The sequence below is a fragment of the Labrus bergylta genome, chromosome 23 (assembly GCF_963930695.1).
Source record: "Labrus bergylta chromosome 23, fLabBer1.1, whole genome shotgun sequence".
In the NCBI taxonomy this organism is placed as follows: domain Eukaryota; kingdom Metazoa; phylum Chordata; class Actinopteri; order Labriformes; family Labridae; genus Labrus; species Labrus bergylta.
In genome coordinates, this window is record NC_089217.1 from 15,216,734 (window position 1) to 15,238,046 (window position 21,313).

General features: G+C 38.8%; 2 protein-coding genes and 1 long non-coding RNA gene across 3 annotated transcripts; all 3 read left to right on the forward strand.

Annotated features, from left to right (window-relative positions):
• Positions 1–5,201: 5,201 nt before the first annotated feature.
• LOC136177663 (plexin-C1-like) lies at positions 5,202–12,276 on the forward strand. The gene is made up of 5 exons (XM_065951535.1): positions 5,202–6,493; positions 7,175–7,297; positions 10,377–10,511; positions 10,626–10,726; positions 12,014–12,276. The coding sequence occupies exons 1-5, from the start codon at positions 5,477–5,479 to the stop codon at positions 12,141–12,143; spliced, it is 1,506 nt and encodes a 501-aa protein (XP_065807607.1). The 5' UTR covers positions 5,202–5,476; the 3' UTR covers positions 12,144–12,276.
• Positions 12,277–12,668: 392 nt separating this feature from the next.
• LOC136177682 (plexin-C1-like) lies at positions 12,669–17,481 on the forward strand. Its single transcript, XM_065951622.1, has 8 exons — positions 12,669–12,767; positions 13,595–13,670; positions 13,818–13,859; positions 13,948–14,075; positions 14,372–14,551; positions 15,849–15,957; positions 17,032–17,220; positions 17,296–17,481. The coding sequence occupies exons 3-8, from the start codon at positions 13,833–13,835 to the stop codon at positions 17,479–17,481; spliced, it is 819 nt and encodes a 272-aa protein (XP_065807694.1). The 5' UTR covers positions 12,669–12,767; positions 13,595–13,670; positions 13,818–13,832.
• Positions 17,482–17,823: 342 nt separating this feature from the next.
• On the forward strand, positions 17,824–19,167 carry LOC136177664 (uncharacterized). The gene is made up of 3 exons (XR_010665173.1): positions 17,824–17,939; positions 18,041–18,127; positions 18,276–19,167. It is a non-coding gene; the product is annotated as an uncharacterized lncRNA (long non-coding RNA).
• The last annotated feature ends 2,146 nt before the right edge of the window (positions 19,168–21,313 follow it).

A 21,313-nucleotide genomic window follows, 5' to 3' on the forward strand; every position in this document is an offset into this window, starting at 1 on the left:
TCAATAACAGAGTGTAAAATTAATTTCCCCTCATGGGAGTAATTAAGGATTTCTTCTTCGTCTTCTTAATGAATTGCTATTCAGTGCATAAATGTAAGTGGTGAGTGTGGTGAACCAGGGAGAGAGATAAGTATTCTGTAGTTGGGCGTTAAATCAATAACTTGCTTCAGACGCAAACCAGTTATGAATTATCAACGCCTCTAAACTTCATGTCAAAAACTGTCTTTAAGCTGTGAGGTAGTCTGGCATTTTTCTTCAACAGGACATGAATATTTGATGATGTGTACTGACTCCCTTGTTGTCAGAGATGACCATGGAGTTCAAATATCCTTTCTCAAGTTTGTAAAAAATTAAAGAGGACATATTATCCCCCATCCCCACCTTTTCAAACAGTCCCCTGTGGTCTAAATGAAACATCTGTGCTGTGCTTTGGTCAAAATATAACATGAATCAAGCACCAGAGGAGGTTTGTGACCCTGTATAAACCAGCTCTCTCAGAACGCTCCGTTTTGGTTTGTGTGTCTCTTTAAATAGAATGAGCCCCCCCCCCCCAAGTTTTCCTGGTAGACATCAGTCCTCTGTAGCGAGAATAAAAATGGCAGACCTACGAGAAAGTGTTCTTCTAGGCTGGGGGTGGAGTCCATGGGTGGAGATCCCAGGGGAGGGAATATTTTTACCAGAATCCCACTATGACATCACAAGGAGAGCAAATTTGAAACGGAGAATTTTCTCTGTGTTGTAAGACTTATGCAGACCACAAACAAAGGACTGGATGGGTTTATTTCACATTTTGTGGGTCAGTAGAAACTCAGGTTACCCAAATATATGTTCAAAAACACTGTCAAAGTGGATTTTTCATAATATGTCCCCTTTAAGCAATGTGAAATTTGAACTGTATCAATACTTTAAGTAGTCAAACTTTATATAGTTGGAAAACTAGTCACAGTCTTCCAAGATTATAACCATCTCTGGCATACATTTTAGCACAGACGAGCAAAAGATTGAACCTGAAACAGGCGTTTCCCCGTGTTTGTACTTCGGCAACAAACATCAAAGGTGACGATCCTCCCACACGATCAGTAAAAACTCCGACTGTTGGCGAATGTAACTCTAACCAAAACATTAATCCACGTGTAGCCAGAAGGCATACAGCTGATCCAAACAGGAAACGTATCATTAACCAAGCGATAAAAAAGAACCGGAAGTGAAAAGTCTTTCAAGCTGTTAATCACTCGAGAATAATATGGGATCCCAAATCAAAACACAAAGGTCTATTTGGGGGACATCTTAAGATTTGAAGTTTAAAATCAAAAAGTAATCAAATTCAACATCTTCTAATGGACTCAAATCTAGATTTTCTATGCTTGTCTGAGACTTGGCTGCATGAAAACTCGCCATCTGCAGCATTAGAGGTACCTGGCTATCAACTCTTCAGAAGAGATAGAGTGACATCAAAGGGAGGCGGGGTCATGGTTTATGTGAAGGATAGTATTCAATGTAATGAATTAACTTGGTCAAATTGTGAGTTGGAATGTATTGGCTTGAATATCACTTTGTCACCACAAATGTCTTTTGTCCTGATTGTAATTTACCGCCCACCCTCTGCAAATAATGCATTTTATGAAAAGTTCCAAAACATGCTTGTAGAGTGCAATTTTAAAAAAGAGGTGATAATAATGGGCGATTTTAATGTTAATTGGGAAGATAAGGCTACTAGAAAGAACCTCAAACAAATAACTGATGGTTTAGATCTCTCACAGCTGATCAACGGTCCAACTAGAATAACCCAATCCACCAGAACTCAGATTGACTTGGTATTTAGTAAGAGACCTGAGAGTATTACTAAATCTCTCAATATGATATCACTGGGATATCTGACCACAATCTTATTCTGCTGATCAGAAAATTTACAAAAACGAGATTTAGCCCCTCAATTGCCAAAGAGAATGAAGCTCTTAGAATTCCTAAGAACAAGCAGGAATGTTTTAAAAACACTATAAATAGCGTCAATTGGAATGATTTGCTCTTAGGAAAAAACTTGCAGGAGGGCAGTCAAATATTCTCAAGTAAAGTGCATAGTGTCATCACAGAATTTCTCGTAAGTTACTAGTTATTTGTTAGGAATAAAAAGAACAGTCTTCCCTGGATAAATGCAGATATTTTAAAACTGATGAAAGAGCGAGATCTGGCACTGAAAATGGCCATTAAGACCAGATTGTTCCAGGACAAATTTCATTTTGCCATGTTAAAAAATAAGGTGATAACAGGGTTGAGGAAGGCTAGGGCTGATTTTTTTATGACAATAATTAATGAGGCGAGGGGAAATTCTAAATTAATATGGAGTCAGTTAAAAAAGCTCCTGGGTCAACAAACCAAAGCAGGAAAACAAATTGAACTTAGCCTGAATGGAAACCTGACTAAGGACCCAGCTGAAGTAGCTGGAGCTCTTAATCAATACTTTGTCGATTCTGTAGCAGCTATTGCACAGAGCTTCGCTGCTAAGCGGGTTAATCTGTGCTTGGCAAACAAAACAGAGCCAGCTTTCCATTTTATAAATGTTAGTGACTCATAGATCATTATTAGATCCCTCAAGCCATCAAAAGCAAAAGATGATTTTGGGATGGACACAACAATGGTTAAGGATCTTTGCCAAACCCATCACCAAAATCATTAATCTCTCAATATCACAGGGTGAATTCCCAAGGGTGTGGAAATCTGCCGTTATTTTACCTATTTACAAATCTGGTGATCCCCATTCACCCTGCAATTATAGGCCCATCAGCATTCTTCCTATTATGTCTAAAGTTGCAGAGAAATGGGCGGCTGAGCAAATTATACATCACCTGAACAACAGCTCTTATTACCTGCATCCAATGCAGTTTGGATTCAGATCCAACCACTCAACAGAGACAGCTAATTGCTTCTTCATTGAAAAAATCAAATCACTGCTAGATAACCGTGGCATTGTTAGTGCTGTCTTTCTGGATCTCAGAAAAGCATTTGACACTGTAAATCACAGGGTTCTTCTATCTAAGTTATCCACCTTTAATTTCTCTGCTGATGCACTTAAATGGGTAGAATCATATCTCTCCACCGCTCTCAAAGTGTGTGAATACTTAATTATCAATCTGACGCCCTCTGCTTGTCCACGGGCGTTCCGCAGGGATCTATACTGGGCCCATTTGTATTCTGCCTGTATGTAAATGACCTGCCATCTGTGCGTCCTGAGGTTAACATTCAAATGTATGCTGACGATACAGTTTTGTATGTGCATGGTTTAACAAAAGCAGAAGTTGCTTCAAAACTAACAACTGCAATGGTCAAAATTACAGCATGGCTTAATCAGTGCTGTCTCCAACTTAACGTGTCTAAAACTGTTGGTATGTTCTTCACTAAAACAAATGGCTCAAACCAGATATCCGATCCAGATATACTTGTGTCAGGAGAAAAACTACAGATTGTAAAATAATTCAAATACCTTGGCATTATACTTGACTCCAACCTGAACTTTAAAGCACATGTAAAAAAAAGTCTGTAAACAAATTAAATTTAACCTTGCCAACTTCAGATTTTTCAGAAACTCCATGTCTACTGAAGCAGCCAAGATGTACATGTATTCAATGATTTTCTCATATATGACCTACTGTTTGACAAGCTGGTCTCAGGCAAGTCACACCACATTAAAACCACTACAGTCTTTGTATAAACAGACAATAAAAGTTTTAGACAAAAAACCAAAGCAATTCCACCACTGTTCAATCCTCAAAAAATACAACCTCCTGAGCTGGGAGAACATGATTAAACACAAAAATGCATGCCTCCTTTATAAAATCACACATGGTTTGGCCCCTCCCCCACTCAGAGAGTTTGTAAGCATACGAACACACATCACTTCACGAGGGGTGTCTCAAGAGGCGACTGCATTATTCCTCTAAGGAAGTGTGTTTTTAGTCAGTCTGCCTTTTCTGTTACAGCCTCACGTGAATGGAACAACATCCCAACAGTTATCAGAGAGAGCAACACATATCGTTCATTTGGTTCAAATCTGAAACAGTGGCTATTTGATAACCACATCTGCCAGCACTAAACCTGTTCCGCTCGCTGCTGCCCCCTTGTGTCTGGTTGTTGATGAATGTGTCCTGTTTCTTAAATGACTGTGGCCTGCGTGTTAGTTGTCTGTTGAGGTGAGCTTCAGGTATAACTCACTCATTGTTTTTTATGTGGCCTTGTGTAATTTGTAATTTGTACGTGTTTATTTTATATAGTGTTACATGTTGTCTTGTTGTGTGCACGTTACAGTTACTTTAGTAGGTTATTGGATACATGCTTTTACTAATACTTGTTTTTGTAGTTTTTAGCGATGTTTGAATTTGTTTTGTTTTTTTATAAAATCTGGCCAGGGACAACAGATGAAAATTAGCCTTATGGCTAACTCTGGCATATTTACAGAAATGTTTATTAATATGCAATGTCCCTGTAAAATAAAAAATAAATAAATAAATAAAAATAAACACTTTCATTGGATCTAAGGCTTATCGATGGGATATGACCTCACTGCGCTCTCTGCCCCTCCTCTCTCTTCATCTGTGGCTTTAGTGGATACTGCAGTTAGCAGAACATGCTGCTGGAACTGCCGAGTCTTTGCACAAAGTATTTTTAATCTACGCAGCATTACATATCCACGGAATCGTTTAGAACTCACGTTGCACCCTTTCACTTTCTGAGCAGAAGCAACGGGAGTGGGGAGGGGGAGCTATGGAGACAGTCCTGTAGGAGGCGTGATGGGCCAGCTGTCATTATAATGAAAACAAACAATGGACCGCTGCCCCTGCTGAGGACCGGTGATGAGCAGTTACATTAAAAAGAGAGAAGATAGTTTTAACTTCGGGTCCGATGTGGCAGGAATCTGTGCCAAGAGTCATCTCTGGTTCAGACTCTGGACCAGAGTGGACCCCCACCCCTCCCCCGGTAATCCAGATTACCAGTCCAGCCCTGAGGGTGGCTGACTGCTTTTCTTTCTGGTATTCTGAAGAACAAAAAACAACTTCACAGAGCTGACACTAGATGTCATCCAAATGTCATCACTATGGGCAATGTTGATTCGCCATAACACAGACCAATCAGAAGTACTCAAAAGACACGAAAAGCTGATGAGTGAAGACGATAATGTCCTCACCATGTTTCCCTGATTGATGCTCCTCTGGATAACAAATCAAATCTGGAAGCTGTCATCACCCCCATGATTATTGGGCTGTGCGAACCAGCAGTGATAGCACACATTATATTTACATATAGCGACATGATTACACTGTCGATTAGATTTCGGTTTCGGCGCGCGCCCTCCTACTTTTTGCACTTCTTCATTTAACTAGGCGCACTGCGCTTTTACGCACGACTCCACTGACTTTCTGCAGCAGTGCAGAGTGTCATGAGGACCGTCAGTGTATGAGCGACAAGCTGCCATCTCTGCACGACGATGATCCTCCTGCCTGCTCTGTTAATTCTTTGGGGAGAAGCGGCTCAGTGCCTGGAGGAGGATGGAAGATTTCACTTAAAGGGAGACCTCCGTCACTTCGCCGTGGCCAATGGCACGGTTTACATCGCTACTGAGGAGATGCTGTACCAACTAAACCACGACCTGACTCTGGTCCGGAGTCTGAGCCAGAGAGGATTCTTGGCACACATTCCTGGCAAAGGTGACCTGAAGTTAAACCGATCTTCTGATATGGGGAATGTTACGTTCAGTGTCAACGTGTTATTGCCGCATGTTGCAGACGAAAATGTGATAGTTTGCGGTGTTATTGATAAGAGGTGCGGTTACTGTGAACTGTTGGACTTGAAGAACATTGCCAATGTGCTGTACTGGGAACAAATCGAGGTAGGTTCTTTGTTGCGCAGCAGTGCGTCCGTGAGCCGCCTGGTGAGTGTGGAGACTCGGACCCGGGCAGAGACTTACATTCTCACCGCCGTGCAGCAATACAAGAAAGAGCCGACAAAGACAGGCTGCCCATCTGTGTCAGATGCAGTGAACCTTCGTAACACGAATAACAATCAACCAGGACTAATATTTTCTATGAATAGCGAAGAGAGAGGAAGTCCTAAAATCACACGGGAAGACGATGTGGAGTTTGTGGATGGATTTCAGATTCATTCTATCATCTATCTTTTCTCCAATCTGCCCTCAAATGACAGAAACAGTAAAGTCCGTCTCCTTTGGCTTGAAGGCAAAGCAGGAAAACATCAGACTGTGAAGTCGCTCCGGGGCGCAACTCTCAGAGTCTCTGATGGAGAGAAAGGACTCAGACTGATCGCCTCCTCGGTGATCCCGGGCGGTCCGCCGGTGCTCTGGTGCGGCGTGTTCAGTGTGGACGGAGGACAAACCAACACCGAGCTGGTGCTGTTCGACATCAGCCCTGATCTCACCAGAGAGCAAGATATGGACCCGGACTTCTGCTATGACTGTGGTTCTAAGATAGAGGAGGTGCGTCATAATGTACAAAAAGTTTCAATAGAGCATAATATGTTGTCTCAACACAGAGTTAGTATTTCCAGGTTTATCACACCACACTGAAACAATCTTCCATTTCAAGTGCAAGCAATCTCACGTCCAGAATCAAAAAGAACCCGTATAATCATTAATTGGAATCCTTATTGAAATAAATGAGCAAGCTCGAAAAAGCTAGAGAACCAAATGCACGGAGGAAAAAGAAGCTCACTTTGTTGCATCATATTTACTACTAATAATCTTAGGAGACGTTTCTGCATCTAAAAACATTTTCATAAATTATTATTAAAATAATAATTATTATTAAAATAAAACTTTTTGTCAAGTAAAAAGTATTGACAGTTAATTCAAAGTGCAATCTTGTCTGGTTGTCAGTTCTTTTTCGAAAGGAACAAGGCAATGCTGACTTATTTAAAAATGGAAAAAAAAAATCAATGAACACGGCAGATTCGTATCACCCATTTAGATATTAATTCATTTTAGATGAGTTCGAGTAAGGTTATATGTCTCTAAATATATATATATAAGTATGTATATTATAATAATATGAAATATAGTATAAAATAAAAACAACCCGATGAACGGAAGCTGACAGTAATGAGCCGTAATTGGCCGTTATTATAAACACTGTTGTGATATCTGATGAGGTATTTGTTGTCTCTTTTAAAGCCAAAGACACTGAAGCCGAAGAAGGTGATCTTCAGGAAGAACTACATGACTTCTGTGCTGGCAGTGAGACAGAAAAACTGGATGGTTTTCTTCATCGGGACGGGAGATGGGCAGCTCATTAAGGTGAGTGTAAAAAGTGAACATTCACTATCTCAGGAAATTACTTTGAAAGAAGAAGAGCCTGGAGCCAACATTACTGCAGACTGGGAGAAATTAAACGACAGCAAAGAGAGCCGAGAGGGGAATCTAGTTCAGTTCAATAATGATGCTTCAATCAATCAAGCTTTGTTTCTATAGCACCTTTCATACAAATCAAACGCAATTCAAAGTGCTTTACAGCAGCTGACGAATGAGGAGAAAAACACTAAATAGTGACAAAACATGGTGAAAAATAAAATGGATTTAGAAGTAGAGACTAATGCTCACCAAGAGGAATAATAAAACAAATATGTAGTCTAAAGAATAAAAAGGTAAAGAGTGAAAAATAAAAATAGTTAAGAAAATAAAAGATTAAAGAAACAAATACAAATAGTGATAAGACTGAGTAATAAAACCATTAGCCTACATAAAAGCCAGACTGAGTAGATATGTTTTTTTATCAAATAATTTTTAGAAATATTAATAGTTCCAGATCCTCGGCAGACCGTCCCAGCGCCTTGTAGCGTAGTGGCTGAAAGAAGCTTCACCTAAAATCTTTGTTTTTCTCTGTGGAATAATTTAAAGAGAAGAGCTGGAGGATCTTTAGTTCATAAACTTAAAGCATCTCTGAGACGTAGTCCAGTGCAAGGCCATGCAGTGCTTAATAAACTAATACAATCCTTTTTAAAATCACAGAAATTAGTTGGAGCTGAATGAATATTCTTTGGTAGACCATAAAGGAGAGCGTTACAGTAAAAAAAAATCTGGGAATGAATTCAATACCAAGAAAACTCTTCACCAATGTGTTCAGAAAATCCTTGAGAGCTGCTTAAAGTTGGGTTTTCTTCTGGGTCAGGCCCATAGATACAGCAAATTGGATGGCCGGGCCTGGCTTGGGTCCAGTCAGGCTGGATATTTCGGGCCCAATCGAAGCTCTAATTTGACATTGTGGTGCAGTATTGTTTTCTAACTAGTATTTGAGACATTGATATCAGTGAGCGTGGCTGTTTTCCCACCAAGGACTGGATTCTAAAGATTTTTATTTTTGGGCTTTTTGTGCATTTAATGGAGAGATAGGACAGTGGATAGAGTTGGAAATCAGAGAGAGAGAGTGGAATGACATGGAGCCACAGGCGGGATTTGAACCTGGACCGCCCGCTTGGAAGACTACAGCCACCATAAATGGGGCTCGCACATTAAACAATGTGCCACCAAGGAGTGGATTTTGTGCTAAACATGCTTGCAATGGATTCAGAATCCTAAAAAAATCCTAGTTTGACCCCTCACACGCTACCTCAGGTTAACATTTTCAATTTTTCACCAGTAAGGTCCTGGGTACCCTAACTCTGAGCAGCTCCCACAGATTTTCTGAGCCTCGATGCCAAACACAAACTATGTTCTGCTGTAATCAATATTGCGTTGATGTTGCTGGACTTGGAGCCATTTTCTTTTTCTACACTAAATGCAGGGTTAACTTGAACACTTCATGGTGTCGGAGGTGAACAAGCGTTTCGCTGAGCTTTAATTGTATGATTAGAATAAAAGACAAAAAAAGGTACTTGCAAAAAAAACTGCATGTTAACGCATAAAATGTAAAAGTACATTAAGCAGAAGGGTTAACTCTGTCATTGCAAACTGCATGTTGGCACATGGAAATATTTAAATATACAACATCACATCATTAATTATGTTTTGTTTGAGATTATTATATTATGTTTTAATATTGCTGTTCAGGGTTATAGAAACTTTGACACAGGTTATTCTACCTGCCCTGGGATCAGTGCATTAGAGAGAGAGAGAGAGAGAGAGAGAGAGAGACTTTAGATCTGTGTGTGTCAGGCCACAGCACAGTTTGCACTCGTTAAGGTTCATTACAGATAAAACCTGCTCACATGAATAAGTTATCACAAACACACAGAGTGTCTTTGATGCAAAGACCGAAGTCACCTTCGGGTATTTTAGTGTTAGGCATTATAAAATGATAACATGTTTCCAAACCAACAGACTTGAATTGATCCTTCAGCTGATGAAAGCTGGTGATAAAGGTGCAACAGCAGGCTACTGCATTTAGAAGTGATGTTGCGCTGAAACTTGTAGATGATCAACACAACACGTTCACCTCTGGGTGACCTAAAAATGAACTATCTGTAATTAAAATCAGTTAATATTCATTTTAATTTACTGTTTTTTACAATAACCAGAGGTAAAACTAGTCGGTCGATGCATCAGGCTAAACGCCGGTGTGCACAACCTACACTTAGTCTGGATGTGTGGAGACGGTCTGGGCCGTTACGCATGGCGGAGATGATTGTTTTTTATTTGCACGAGCTGCTCTTTGTCGCTCACTCCATAGGAAGCTTTGTTATTATTAGTCAAAACTTTTGTTTTACATCAGTGAAGACAGGAGAAACTGGAAAGAAGTGTGCACAGAGCTGTAGACCGTCAGGATGCGCGCGCAGTGCAGCGGTGTGCCTGTCGTTAAGTTCCGTAGCTTTGATACGATTCTGGCAACTTGTGAGCAAATAAAACTAAAGAAATATCGCTCCTTCGATCTCTATTGAAAACCTGCATTCTGTGTCACCTCTCTCAGGTGTTCAGTGTGTTTTCTGATGTGATGTATTACCAGCGTAAAGCAGGAGCAGCTCGTGATACTCCCTGCTGAGAAGATAGTTTGTGCCCTGTTTAATTAATATTCGTATCATGATATCAACCTTTACGTTGCTCATTTTACATAGGTTTTAATACAATTCGGGGAAAATACGTAGCCTATTACAAATATTTAATTTATAAAGAATCTCTAAATATTTTTCAATACATTTACTCCTTCTTCCCAAAACGGATGAAACGGATGAAACCTGCTGTCGGGCCGGATACGGCCCGCGGGCCATATGTCTGACATCCCTGCTTTAACCAGACATTCGTGCTAATGCAACTGTACTTCAAAAAAAAGAAAAATAAATTACCACAGCCGCCGCTGACTGTGGCTGCAAATAACTTTCCAAATATATCCGTCAGCAGAGCAGCTTAGTCTCACAGAAAGATACAACTATGTGTTGACTTTCAGCTTGCTGTGGACAAGAAGTACCAGACCACGTGTTCCAGAGTGCTCTACAAAACCAGTGACGACCGCAAAGTGTTTCAGACATTACATCTAGATCAGGTGGATCTTAAACATGTGTACGTGCCATTTCAAAACCAGGTAGGTTTATTTCTCTTTTGGATTTATTTGTGGTACCTTTTTTTGACATATGCATGCTGTATTATAAAGTGCTGCTAAGTTGCTTTGTGTTGTGTTGTGTTTTCTTTTTCATAGATAAATCGTGTTCCAGTGTCAAAGTGCAGCACTTACAAAACATTGCAGGACTGTTGGTCTGCGCAGGATCCAAACTGTGTTTGGTGCGGATCTGACAAAAGGTCAGAGAAACAACATCTGCAGTTGACCTTGTAGCATGTCCTGGACATGAAAAAAGGAGTGAAAAACTTTACTATAGCTAACGGAAGCTCACCACTCATTAGTTAACTAGACTACTCTTTTCTAGAACTAAGTGAGATCTCGCTCCCTACCAGCCACTAGTCTACTCTTTCCTAGTACCTGGAGCTATGTAAAATTACTCCGCTAACACCCTTTGGAGGACAGATGAACAAGTTATAATCACATTCCTAGGATTATCTGTCTAACATTCATTTCTAGAATAATTAGATTCAAGAATAACCCCTGGTATAGGACTCTAGATTCCCCCCCCCCCCCTTCAAATGATAATATAAGTGCAAATACAAAACAGTAAAAGTCAAAATATAAAAACTTAAAAAGGTAAAGCAAAACACAAAGATCAAAGTCTAAACCCGAGAGTGTAGACACTTGAGGTTTTAAAAGATCTTGGTCTCAGAGACTAAGTCCCAAAATGGGGATTCAAAAGTCAGAGTGACGTGGAGTCCTTTAGAAAAGCAAAAAAGAACCTCGATCAGCTTTTCTACAGCCTTTTTATAGCCAAACTATCTCTTTTTTCAAGATTCTGTAAAACCTCAACAATGCATATTCGCAGAAACGTGATACATCCACAGTTTATACCAAGTTCAAACAAGTTCATATGTGGTTTTGATGTCAAGGCATACAAGGTAACACAAGTGATACTAAGTTAGTATGTGGTTCAAGCTCGAAGACCGTGAACCAGGCAGATTCGCAAATACGCTATACGCCTACAAGCTCGTACATGGTTTTGCTCAAATTATGGCACACTCATCCTGACCTCTCAGGTGCTTAGGCACCGCGGGTGTGTGTAGAATTGACAGGAAATATTAATATAAAAGCCAAAAAACAAAAGTCATAGCGACTATATGACATATGAATGAATATGATGAAAAGATTAAATGATAATAAAATAAAAAGTAAATGTATGAAGTAAATGATAAACTGATTAAATGATAATAAAAGAAAAAGTAAATATAATGAAGTAAATGATAAATTGATTAAATGATAATAAAATAAAAAGTAAATGTATGAAGTAAATGATAAACTGATTAAATGATAATAAAATAAAAAGTAAATGTATGAAGTAAATGATAAACTGATTAAATGATGATAAAAGAAAAAGTAAATATATGATAAAAACAAATTCAACAATTGCATAACTCTTTCTGATCTTTCAACAACGTCTTCATGCAAATAAACACTTGTTAAAAACTTCATTTTTCTCCTCCTAGCTGTACGTTTCAAGATGACTGCAAAGACTCAGACTGGCTGTCCATTCCTGATGATTCTCAACAGAAGATGGTCTCATACAAAGTTGCACAGGAAAACACTGGACAGGTGCAGGCTATATACAAGTTTTGAACTATTATCAGTTTTCTTTGATGGTTCTCATTCGTCCAGGTCATGGTAACTTCAAGTGTAATCCAAAAGGCAACTGGACTTAGTGGAAGTTCTCACGACATTTCACCTTCACTCTGAAAGATTGGTCAAAAAAAAATCCTTTCAGAGAAGAGGTAAAACATCTTCCAGAACTTTAATCAAGTACAGTTGCTTTTTGGATGAAACTTTGAATTCATGTTTCATACTCTCATATCTGGACTTTCCTCAGATCACACTTAACATCCAGATGCATCTGTCGGTGGGAGAGAGTGCACTTTCTAACTTCATCTGTCAATTAGAACATTTTAAAATGAAAAACCCTGAACTACAGTTCCCACAGTGCACCTTCATACTTGAAAATACTACATTTCCTGCTCAAGGTAAGCAATTTTATTATTCTAAGATAACCAAGGGAATTGAAGTATTTTAAATCAAGGACAGTCAAGAATTTCATGAAATTAAAAAGGTTCAATATTCCCTGTATTTATTTTTTTACTTAACAGGACTGCCTATTAAACTAAAGGTTGGACTTGGAACGACAGAGCTGTTAGAACGGCTGAGCCTTCTCAACTGCACCAAAATTAGTGGACCACCAACATCTGTCTTGTAAGTCTACTATTCATTTTCTACAAATCTTAGTAGACAATAAGGAATAAGAAAGAATAGCTAAACTTGTCAAGCCCCTATTTTGCAAAGACTGAAATGAATAAAAAAAATTATGAAAAACAGACAGTTTCCTTAAGATGAGCTATCTAGAGAGGAAGTCTGAAAACCAATGTTTTTCCTTCAAATTTGGGGGATTTCCTGTTATATTTTGGTATATCTGAGGCAGGGATGAGTTTTGCACTTGAATAAGTCGGCAGTTCACAGACTAGTCTCCTTAGAAATCTCTGCTATAAGGTTCAACACGATTACCCATCAGGTGCACACAATTTATCCAAAGGGGTGCCTCAAGGGTCAGTGCTCAGTCCCCTTCTCTTCTCAATATACACCACCTCACTTGGTGCAAATATCTGCTCTCATGGTTTCTCATACCATTGCTATGCTGACGATACTTAGCTCTTCTTGTCATTCCTGCCAGATGACTTCACAGTCCCAACAAGAATTTTGTCATGCCTTGCTAATGTCTCTAAATGTATGAATGAACACCACCTTCAACTCTAGCTAACATTTAAGGTTCACATGGCCTTGATTTCCTTAACATGATCCTTTCCAGTTGCCCTGTACTGCATCAGGAAGAGCCGACCCTGTTAGAGATAAGCTGCAACTTCCTGTGTTGAAAAATGAAGTGAGAGAGTTCAGAATAAACCTGTTGGTGTGTTGTTAAAAGATCAGGTTAACTTATAGTTTTAACAAAAACAATGACATTTCCGACTAAACCGGACCAAGTAGCGCTGTACCTAAGAAAACTACATAAACTGTTTTGTCTTCAGGTGTCGGCAGTGCATTGATGCTGGGTGTGGCTGGACCACAAACGGATGTTCTTGGGCCAATAAAGGAGTAGGAAATGTAATTATTTTTATTTTTATTTACTGTTATAATCCTTAAGCTTCCTTTTTGTACTGTTTCATGTTTTTGAACTTTGTTAACTTAATCCCTTTCCAACGCATGTCATGGAAACCTGCCTAAACATATTCTACTCACCTTCTCCTGCAGGACAGTGTTTGCCAGATGATGGAGTCATGGATGAACTTCTCAGTGAGTCTGAACCGTAACTCTCACACACTGTTTTCCCTCATTTTCACCTCATTCACATAATAATAATCTAGTGCACATTTACTTTCAGAGACCACAGATCTCCTCCATCACTCCCAGTGTTGTGTCCTTCTACGGCAGAAACAATGCAGTGTTGAAGGGTTTTAACCTCAGTTCTGTGATCAGAGTGAGGTTCCAGGCAGACTGCACACCACAAGAGTGAGTTATTTCTAACACTCTTAACATTTCATATAATAATTGAATAGCCTATTTCACACATGCAATTTCTAGAAAACTGAATTGTTTTCAGACAATTTTATTTGGATGGATGCAATCTGTAGACACTAACTTTTACATTTAAAACGGGTGTTAAATTATTTTGTGGCAGATTTTGGTGCAATGCTTCTTACTATGATTTTAGTTCTTAAGATGTTTCAAAAAGGTTTCCCATGCAGACAAGTGAATATTAATGTATGATTAACAACTGTTGTTTCTCTCTCTGTTATTTTATTCAGGTTTCCTGTTTGGGACAACACTGGTGAAAATCTGACCTTTCACATTCCCAGTGCAGAAAATAAAGGAGTAGTCAAAGTATGCCTTCTCCTCCCAGATGGCAGTTGCCATGGCAGCGCCAAAATCACCTACCGATCGGCACCATCCTGCACGAGCATTTCACCCAACAGCACTTGGATAAGGTATGACTGTTTTAAAATAGTGTTTCCTAACCTTTGTTGCTTGGAGCCTGGCCACTTGTATCTTAGCCTCACCTGTGAGATCTTTGGCGCCCCTTCTAGGGGGGCCCGGACACCCAGTTGGGAACCAATGTTTTAGGACTACAAAAATGATAACAAATGCAGATTCACAGACTTTGATTACCAAAGTTTTGTGGACAAAACATGACTGGTTAAGTTAAAAACATCAAAAAACGTTTGAAGACAATTCAAACACACAAACATTTGACACTGATTCTTGTAACATTACAAATAAGGGGTAGTGGAAACTCAAGTGGCATGTCTTTAATGGAAGCCGGTGCTTTGTCACTAACTTTGGAAGAGACTTATTCTAGGAAACACTTTCAGTAACTGAGAGACAGCTACAGGTTTTCATCATATGGGGAAAATGAACTTCCCAGAACTAATTTGTTTCAGCATTAGACAACTTCCCTTTTGTATGGTTTGTTAGCTACAGAAAGTTCCACTTCTGCCTCTGTACCCAACAAACCTTATAACAAACAGCAGTGTTAGAAGACATACAAATCAAGTGTATGGCAATTTATATAAAAGGGCCTTGTGCATCCATTTTTCTTCATACTCTAAGTATAACAGTTAATAAAATAATGCTAATTTGACCCTGAACCTGATCCCCATTTTATTACTCAAGAGCAGGGATGGGCATCTTTGGTCACAAAAAGGGCCACATTGGTTTAATTCTCACTGCCAGGGGGCCAAATTGTAGGATACAAAAACGATTACAGTCAATTATGTCTCAAATTTAACTCAACATATACCAGTGATCAAATATTATTATGGACATATTTCTGGTTTTCATGTGTTCATAGCAGATTTTTTCATGTTTCCAATGAATTGATATGTAAAAATTGACCTGAGGGCCCTGAGGTTGATGGGGCTGCATGTGGCCCCCGGTCCACCAATTGCTCACCCCTGCTCTAGAGCATTTTTGTTCATTTCTACCTAAAACATTAATGAGTTTTTCTCACTCATTTCCATCTAAACTATTTTCAGTTATTTTGCATGCTTTGCTACCATGACTGTGCTCGTGGCAGTATGTCTTTTCTAAACCAGTCCGGATCGGTATGTCTTTAGTAAAAAATCTATCTTTAAGGACCCATATTAATAATTTGTTGGAAACCCAGATTTATGTGGAAGCGATAGATGCTTGTTCCATAACCATATGAGGCCATCATGGTAAGAACCCTCCCTGGTATCCAATGTGCACTAAAATCGTTCTTGTTTGCTGCTCTGTGTCTCATAGTGGAAACCGGAAGGTCAAATTAATGGGATCTCTCCTGGAGCTTGTGGAAGCTATCAAACACAGCAAAGTCCTGCAGGAAGTCAGACTGCCCAATCACGACACCTATCAGGTCTGTGGACAAACACTATTTTTACATTACTCATGTCACATCATATCATGCTGCCTGATTCAACCTCATTTCCTAAAAAGTTTTGTCACTTCTCAAATTGGAGCAGCTGTGGTCAGGGTTTTGATCCCCAGCTTCTGCAGCCACATGTCCAATGTGTCCTTGGGCATGACAGTTAACCCCAAGTTTCTCCCACTGCTTTGTCAGCAGTGTATACATGTGTATGAATTGGATCATTTACTTCTGATGGTCACTTTACACAGCAGCCTCTACAATCAGTGTGTGAATGTGTAGGTGTGACCTGCAGTGTAAAAGCGCATTGAGTCGTCAGAAGACTAGAAAACGGCTATACAAGCTCAAGTCCATTTACCATTTAATGTTTAGAAATTAGTCCATGCATTGATTTCAACTAGGTTAGACTGCTGCAATGCTTTGTATGCCGGGCTATCCAAACAATCAGTGAGAAAACTCCAACTTATTCCAAATTCAGCAGCCAGAGTCCTGACACACACACAAGCTAATTTGAAAATATGACTCCCGTCCTCAATCTCCATTGGCTCCCCATGCTATACAGAATCACCTTTAAAATCCTGTTATTAGTCCATAAAGAACTTAAGGGTTCAGCTCCCAAGTATATGTTTGACTTGTTCACAGACTTCAACCCTACCAGGGCCCTCAGGTCATCAAGTGAAGATCCGTTGGTCGCACCAAGAATTAGATCATTTAGTGTAATTGCTATGTGATGTCTCTGATGTCACATCCTCTGCATTGGATGTGTGCTTTTTTAAAAGTTAGATTTCTGTATCTGTATCATGATTGTTGAAGTACCTGTTTGTTTCTTGAATTCCTTTGTTTATATCATCAGTGTGAAGCACATTGAGCTTCCCTGGAATGAAATGTGCTTTATGTATTTTATTCTATTCAACAGAACATTGCATTAGATGAGTAAACTTGTAGTCACTTAAATCTAGACACATTTTCATGATGTAACATTGCATTGCTCAGTTATCGAGCTTGTCTAGTCACAACATGCAGCACACAGCTTATACAGTATATTAAATGAATATCTTTTGACAGGCTCTACAGACTCTCACCTATGACTCGCCTGCAGCTACAAATGCTTACTGGACTTTTTCGAGCACTTTGTCTCTGAAAGTAGCAAATGAAACCTTGCCCTGTTCCACAACAATAACCTACTACCCAGACCCTGAGTTTACAAGCTTCTCTTCTACAATGACAGGGAACAATGTCCGCATCACCATACAGGTAATTTTAGCACAAATGTTATAAACTAGGAAATCAACAGTTTGAAATCCGCTCATGTCTTTGTTTTCGTTTCAGAAAAAGGCAGACAAACTAGGGATGAACATAACAGAGTTGTCTGTGTGGGGCATTCATGAAGAAAACCGACACCCCTGCATCATAGTGGACCAAGAAACCAATGATGAGACTGAGATTGAATTTTTTACCTGTGAGATCCGAAAGACTCGCATTGCTACATTTCAGGAGTTAGAGGTAAAACTTTAAGTCATACAACACTGAGCATGACATGAGATGAGATATCTTTATTGTCACTGTACAAGTACAACAAAATATTGTTGGAGCAAGTCTGTAGATGCCTAATATCAGAAAAAATACAAATATACAAATACTAAAGCCAAATATTCGAATAAGAAATACAATTAAATAATATGATATAGCATACAATTTTACAATTAATTTACAGGTGACAGGTATAGAATAAATATATTGCACTTAGTTATGCAGGACTCAGGGGGGAAAAATTAAATGCAAATGTTATTGTAGTAAATGTAGTTGTAGAGAAGACCTCAGAAGAATATGTGTTGCCTTTATTTTCCTTTCAAATATGTTTATTCCTTTATCCCAGATAGAGTTTGGACACACAATGGTGAACCTTAAATTGGTAACAACTTTGTACATTGTGATGTTGCTACGCCTTGTGCTGATACCTGTCGTTCTAATTGGTAAGTACACAAAGTGTGGGGAAGTGATTTGACCTATGCAGTCACAGGAATGCTTTTTTTTTTTTTAAATCTAGCTCCTGTGTGCTTGATTTTTCGTTCAGCTTTAATAGTGAGCATCTGCTGGAGCAAACAGAAGAAGTTCAACTAGAAGAATAAGATGGTTGTGGAGGACCTTGAGCTGAGACAAGGTCAGTGTACAACTTTCACAAACAGGATAACTGTAGTCTGCAGAGAAACTGTTTTTATATGAAAATTTCAAAAAATGAGTGTGTGTGTGGAATATGAAAGATGTTTACTTAGTGTAGCACACAGTTATTGTTTCCTCTTTTTTTGTAGTTGTCCTTCCATATCCATCATCTCCTGATCACTAGCACCTGTGGGCTGGAGAAAAAGGATCGTACCAAGTTCCTTCTACTCTCTCCTACACAAGATCATCTGCATGGTGTCAGACACCACTCTACATAATCTGTTATGTAATAGCCTTTCAAGACTCTATTCTGCAACAGCACTGTAACTAAGACCTGCTGTCATTACCACTTTTTTTATATTTTTAGAATTTAGGGGGGCCTATGCCTTCATTTAGACAGTTGATAAAGTAAGAAATTGAGAGAGAGAGGGAGAGTGGGGAATGACAATGGCAAAGCGTTGAGGGTCAGGATTGAAGCTTGAAAAGGGGTTAAGAAGTTGCATGATCATGAATCTTATCCATTTCATTTCAGGCAGTCCTTAGTCATGTGTTTATCAGGCAATTTTATAGAAAAGTAGAGGGATAGCATTTATCAGAAAGATTTACAATCAATCAATTTTTATCATTCAACCATTTTCTTATAGAGCTATGAAGTTTATATACAAACTTAATAGCTCCAAATACTAACAAAGATTATCTCAGGAGACTTTTCAAAAAGAGCAGGTCTAGACCTTGGTCCTTGTCATATTACTTACAGACAGGGACATCTTGCAAGCCAAACATCTCTAAGTTAGAGTGGGGTCAAGGGTTCCTTTCTTGAAAAAAAATGGGAAGAATGATGCCATTTTCTACATTTTGAAACTTTTATAATCAAAGACAAAATTTGTATTGTTTCCCGATGAGTGAAAATTCCTCACATGCTAATTGCTCATTTCTTTGTAATATTTTTTTTCTTCAAAAGATTTTTTTTATATTTTAATATTATGTATCATTACGAAATATTATTGAATTGAATAAAGAATTGATTTTTTTTAATGCCAAGATATGAGAAAAATCCTGTCTGATTTTCTTTTTTTTTAATCTGAGGGAGCTGTCAATGTCAATTATAATGTAAAAAAACAAGAATGTTGCAATTATTCAATAACAGTATAGTTATGATAATATGACTGAATATAAATGAAGTAGTTGAAGTCAACAGATCCTGTATTAGCATAAACAATGTATAGTTATAGAAGTTATACAGACATTCATATTTGTAGATGTTTGAGCCACAATTCATTCCCATCATTCTCTCTGCTGTGTGCAGTTTGATGCTAATAAGCTAATAAAAGAGAACACCTTTATTGTCACGTATACACATACATACAGCAACACATACATACTATATTAATTTTAGAAATGTAAAGTAAAAAGAAAACAAGTGAGGTCTTCTGTACTAATTCTACATTTTGTTGTGACATACAGTCAGGATATTAATGCACAATGTTATCGCACATCAACTATAATTTCCCTTTATAGATGTGCATGCTGTTCAGTTTTGTTGTGTTTAGTGTTGAGCTGATGCTGGAGGGGATTATGAGACATGACGTGCACATGGTTGTAAGTGTGACTTGTAACCGTCATGAAGCTGGCTCTGCACAGGCAAAGTGATGTTGTAGTTTCATCCACTGTTATTTGGCTTCTCGCACTACTATAGTGAACAATGTCTATGCTACTAAACATCAGCATGCTGCATGCACCACTGCTCCTAGAACAACTTCACAGAAATGTTAACATGTCAGTTACTGTTCGAGGACATTGCATGATGATTGTAATTATTTTTTTTTTTAAAAACCTCATCATTCAACTGAGCCTCAAGATCACAAATGCAGCCATTTCTTTTTTCTCATTTCTTTTTTCGCGGTCATACATATCAGATGGTAAATGGTAAATGCTCCTCTTGGGTGTTTGGTGTGAAGCACACTGTGGTGGAAACCACAGAAAGATTCGCCACAGCTTCTTGTCATCCTGTTTCTACTTTTGTGCAGGAAACTGTTTGACAGCACCTGATGGTGATGGTGAGCGCTCTCACGCTAAAGATTGCTGCAGGACACGTGGACTGTGTGATGGAGAAAGGCTCAGTACACATTCAGCAAGGTCTGGCTGCTGTGGCAGGCTCAAGACTTCACCTCCCTGGTACACAACACAGACACATACACACTTACTTTGGTGGGTGAACGGGACACAGAGATGAGGATGTATTCATACACAGCCGAGGCCAAAAGTTTTGAGAATGACACAAGTATTGGTTTGCTGCTTCAGTGTTTTTAGATCTTTTTGTCAGATGTTACTATGGTATACTGAAGTATAATTACAAGCATTTCATCATCAAAGGCTTTTATTGACAATTACGTTTATGCAAAGAGTCCATATTTGCAGTGTTGACCCTTTATTTTCAAGACCACTGCAATGCGTCTTGGCATGCTGTCAATCATCTTCTGGGCTTCTCACATCCTGACTAATGGCAGCCCATTCTTGCATAATCAATGTCAGAATTCGTGGGTTTTTGTTTGTCCACCCTTCTCTTGAGGATTGACCACAAGTTCTCTATGGGATTGAGTTCATTTTCATGGCAAAGAGGGACTTCGCAATTAATTGCAATTCACCTGATCACTTTTCATAACATTCTGGAGTAGATGCAAATTGCCATCATAAAAACTGAGTCAGCAGACTTTGTGAAAATTAATATTTGTGTTATTCTCAAAACTTCTGGCCATTGCTATACATACTGTATGTGTGATTTTTAACACACCTGGGTGTAGACATGTGTTTACACAGTGCAGTGTGTGGACATGTGTGACCCTTTATGTTCAGGCTTCACAAAGAATATCATCTATTTCTTTATCAGGGCAAAATTTGTTTTTGTCTCTTAATACTGCTTTTCTTGTCCACTAAAAGGGGTTAAAGATACATTTGAAGAAGCTGTTTATTTTTAGGACTGAAGGCCACTCTTTCTATATGACTGTCTAACTCTGGAAGTTTACAAGAGATGTGTTGTGGCGCCATCTTCTGATGGCTTTATGCAAACATGTTCTATGCAAAATAAGTGTTCATCAATCAATAAATCAACATGAATATCCTTTAAAATCAAAACCAGAAGTAGTTCATGATTTTAGATGTTTAAAAAAGTCTAGGCCGTCTTTCTTTT

Bases quoted from the DNA above. Each gene is read 5' to 3' on its own strand.
- LOC136177663 (XM_065951535.1), top strand. From the start codon at position 5,477: ATGATCCTCCTGCCTGCTCTGTTAATTCTTTGGGGAGAAGCGGCTCAG. The intron at 10,512-10,625 runs GTAGGTTTATTT...TCTTTTTCATAG, and splicing joins ACGTGCCATTTCAAAACCAG to ATAAATCGTGTTCCAGTGTC. The intron at 10,727-12,013 runs GTCAGAGAAACA...TTCTCCTCCTAG, and splicing joins TGGTGCGGATCTGACAAAAG to CTGTACGTTTCAAGATGACT.
- LOC136177682 (XM_065951622.1), top strand. From the start codon at position 13,833: ATGATGGAGTCATGGATGAACTTCTCA. The intron at 13,860-13,947 runs GTGAGTCTGAAC...ATTTACTTTCAG, and splicing joins AGTCATGGATGAACTTCTCA to AGACCACAGATCTCCTCCAT. The intron at 17,221-17,295 runs GTAATTTTAGCA...TTTTCGTTTCAG, and splicing joins ATGTCCGCATCACCATACAG to AAAAAGGCAGACAAACTAGG.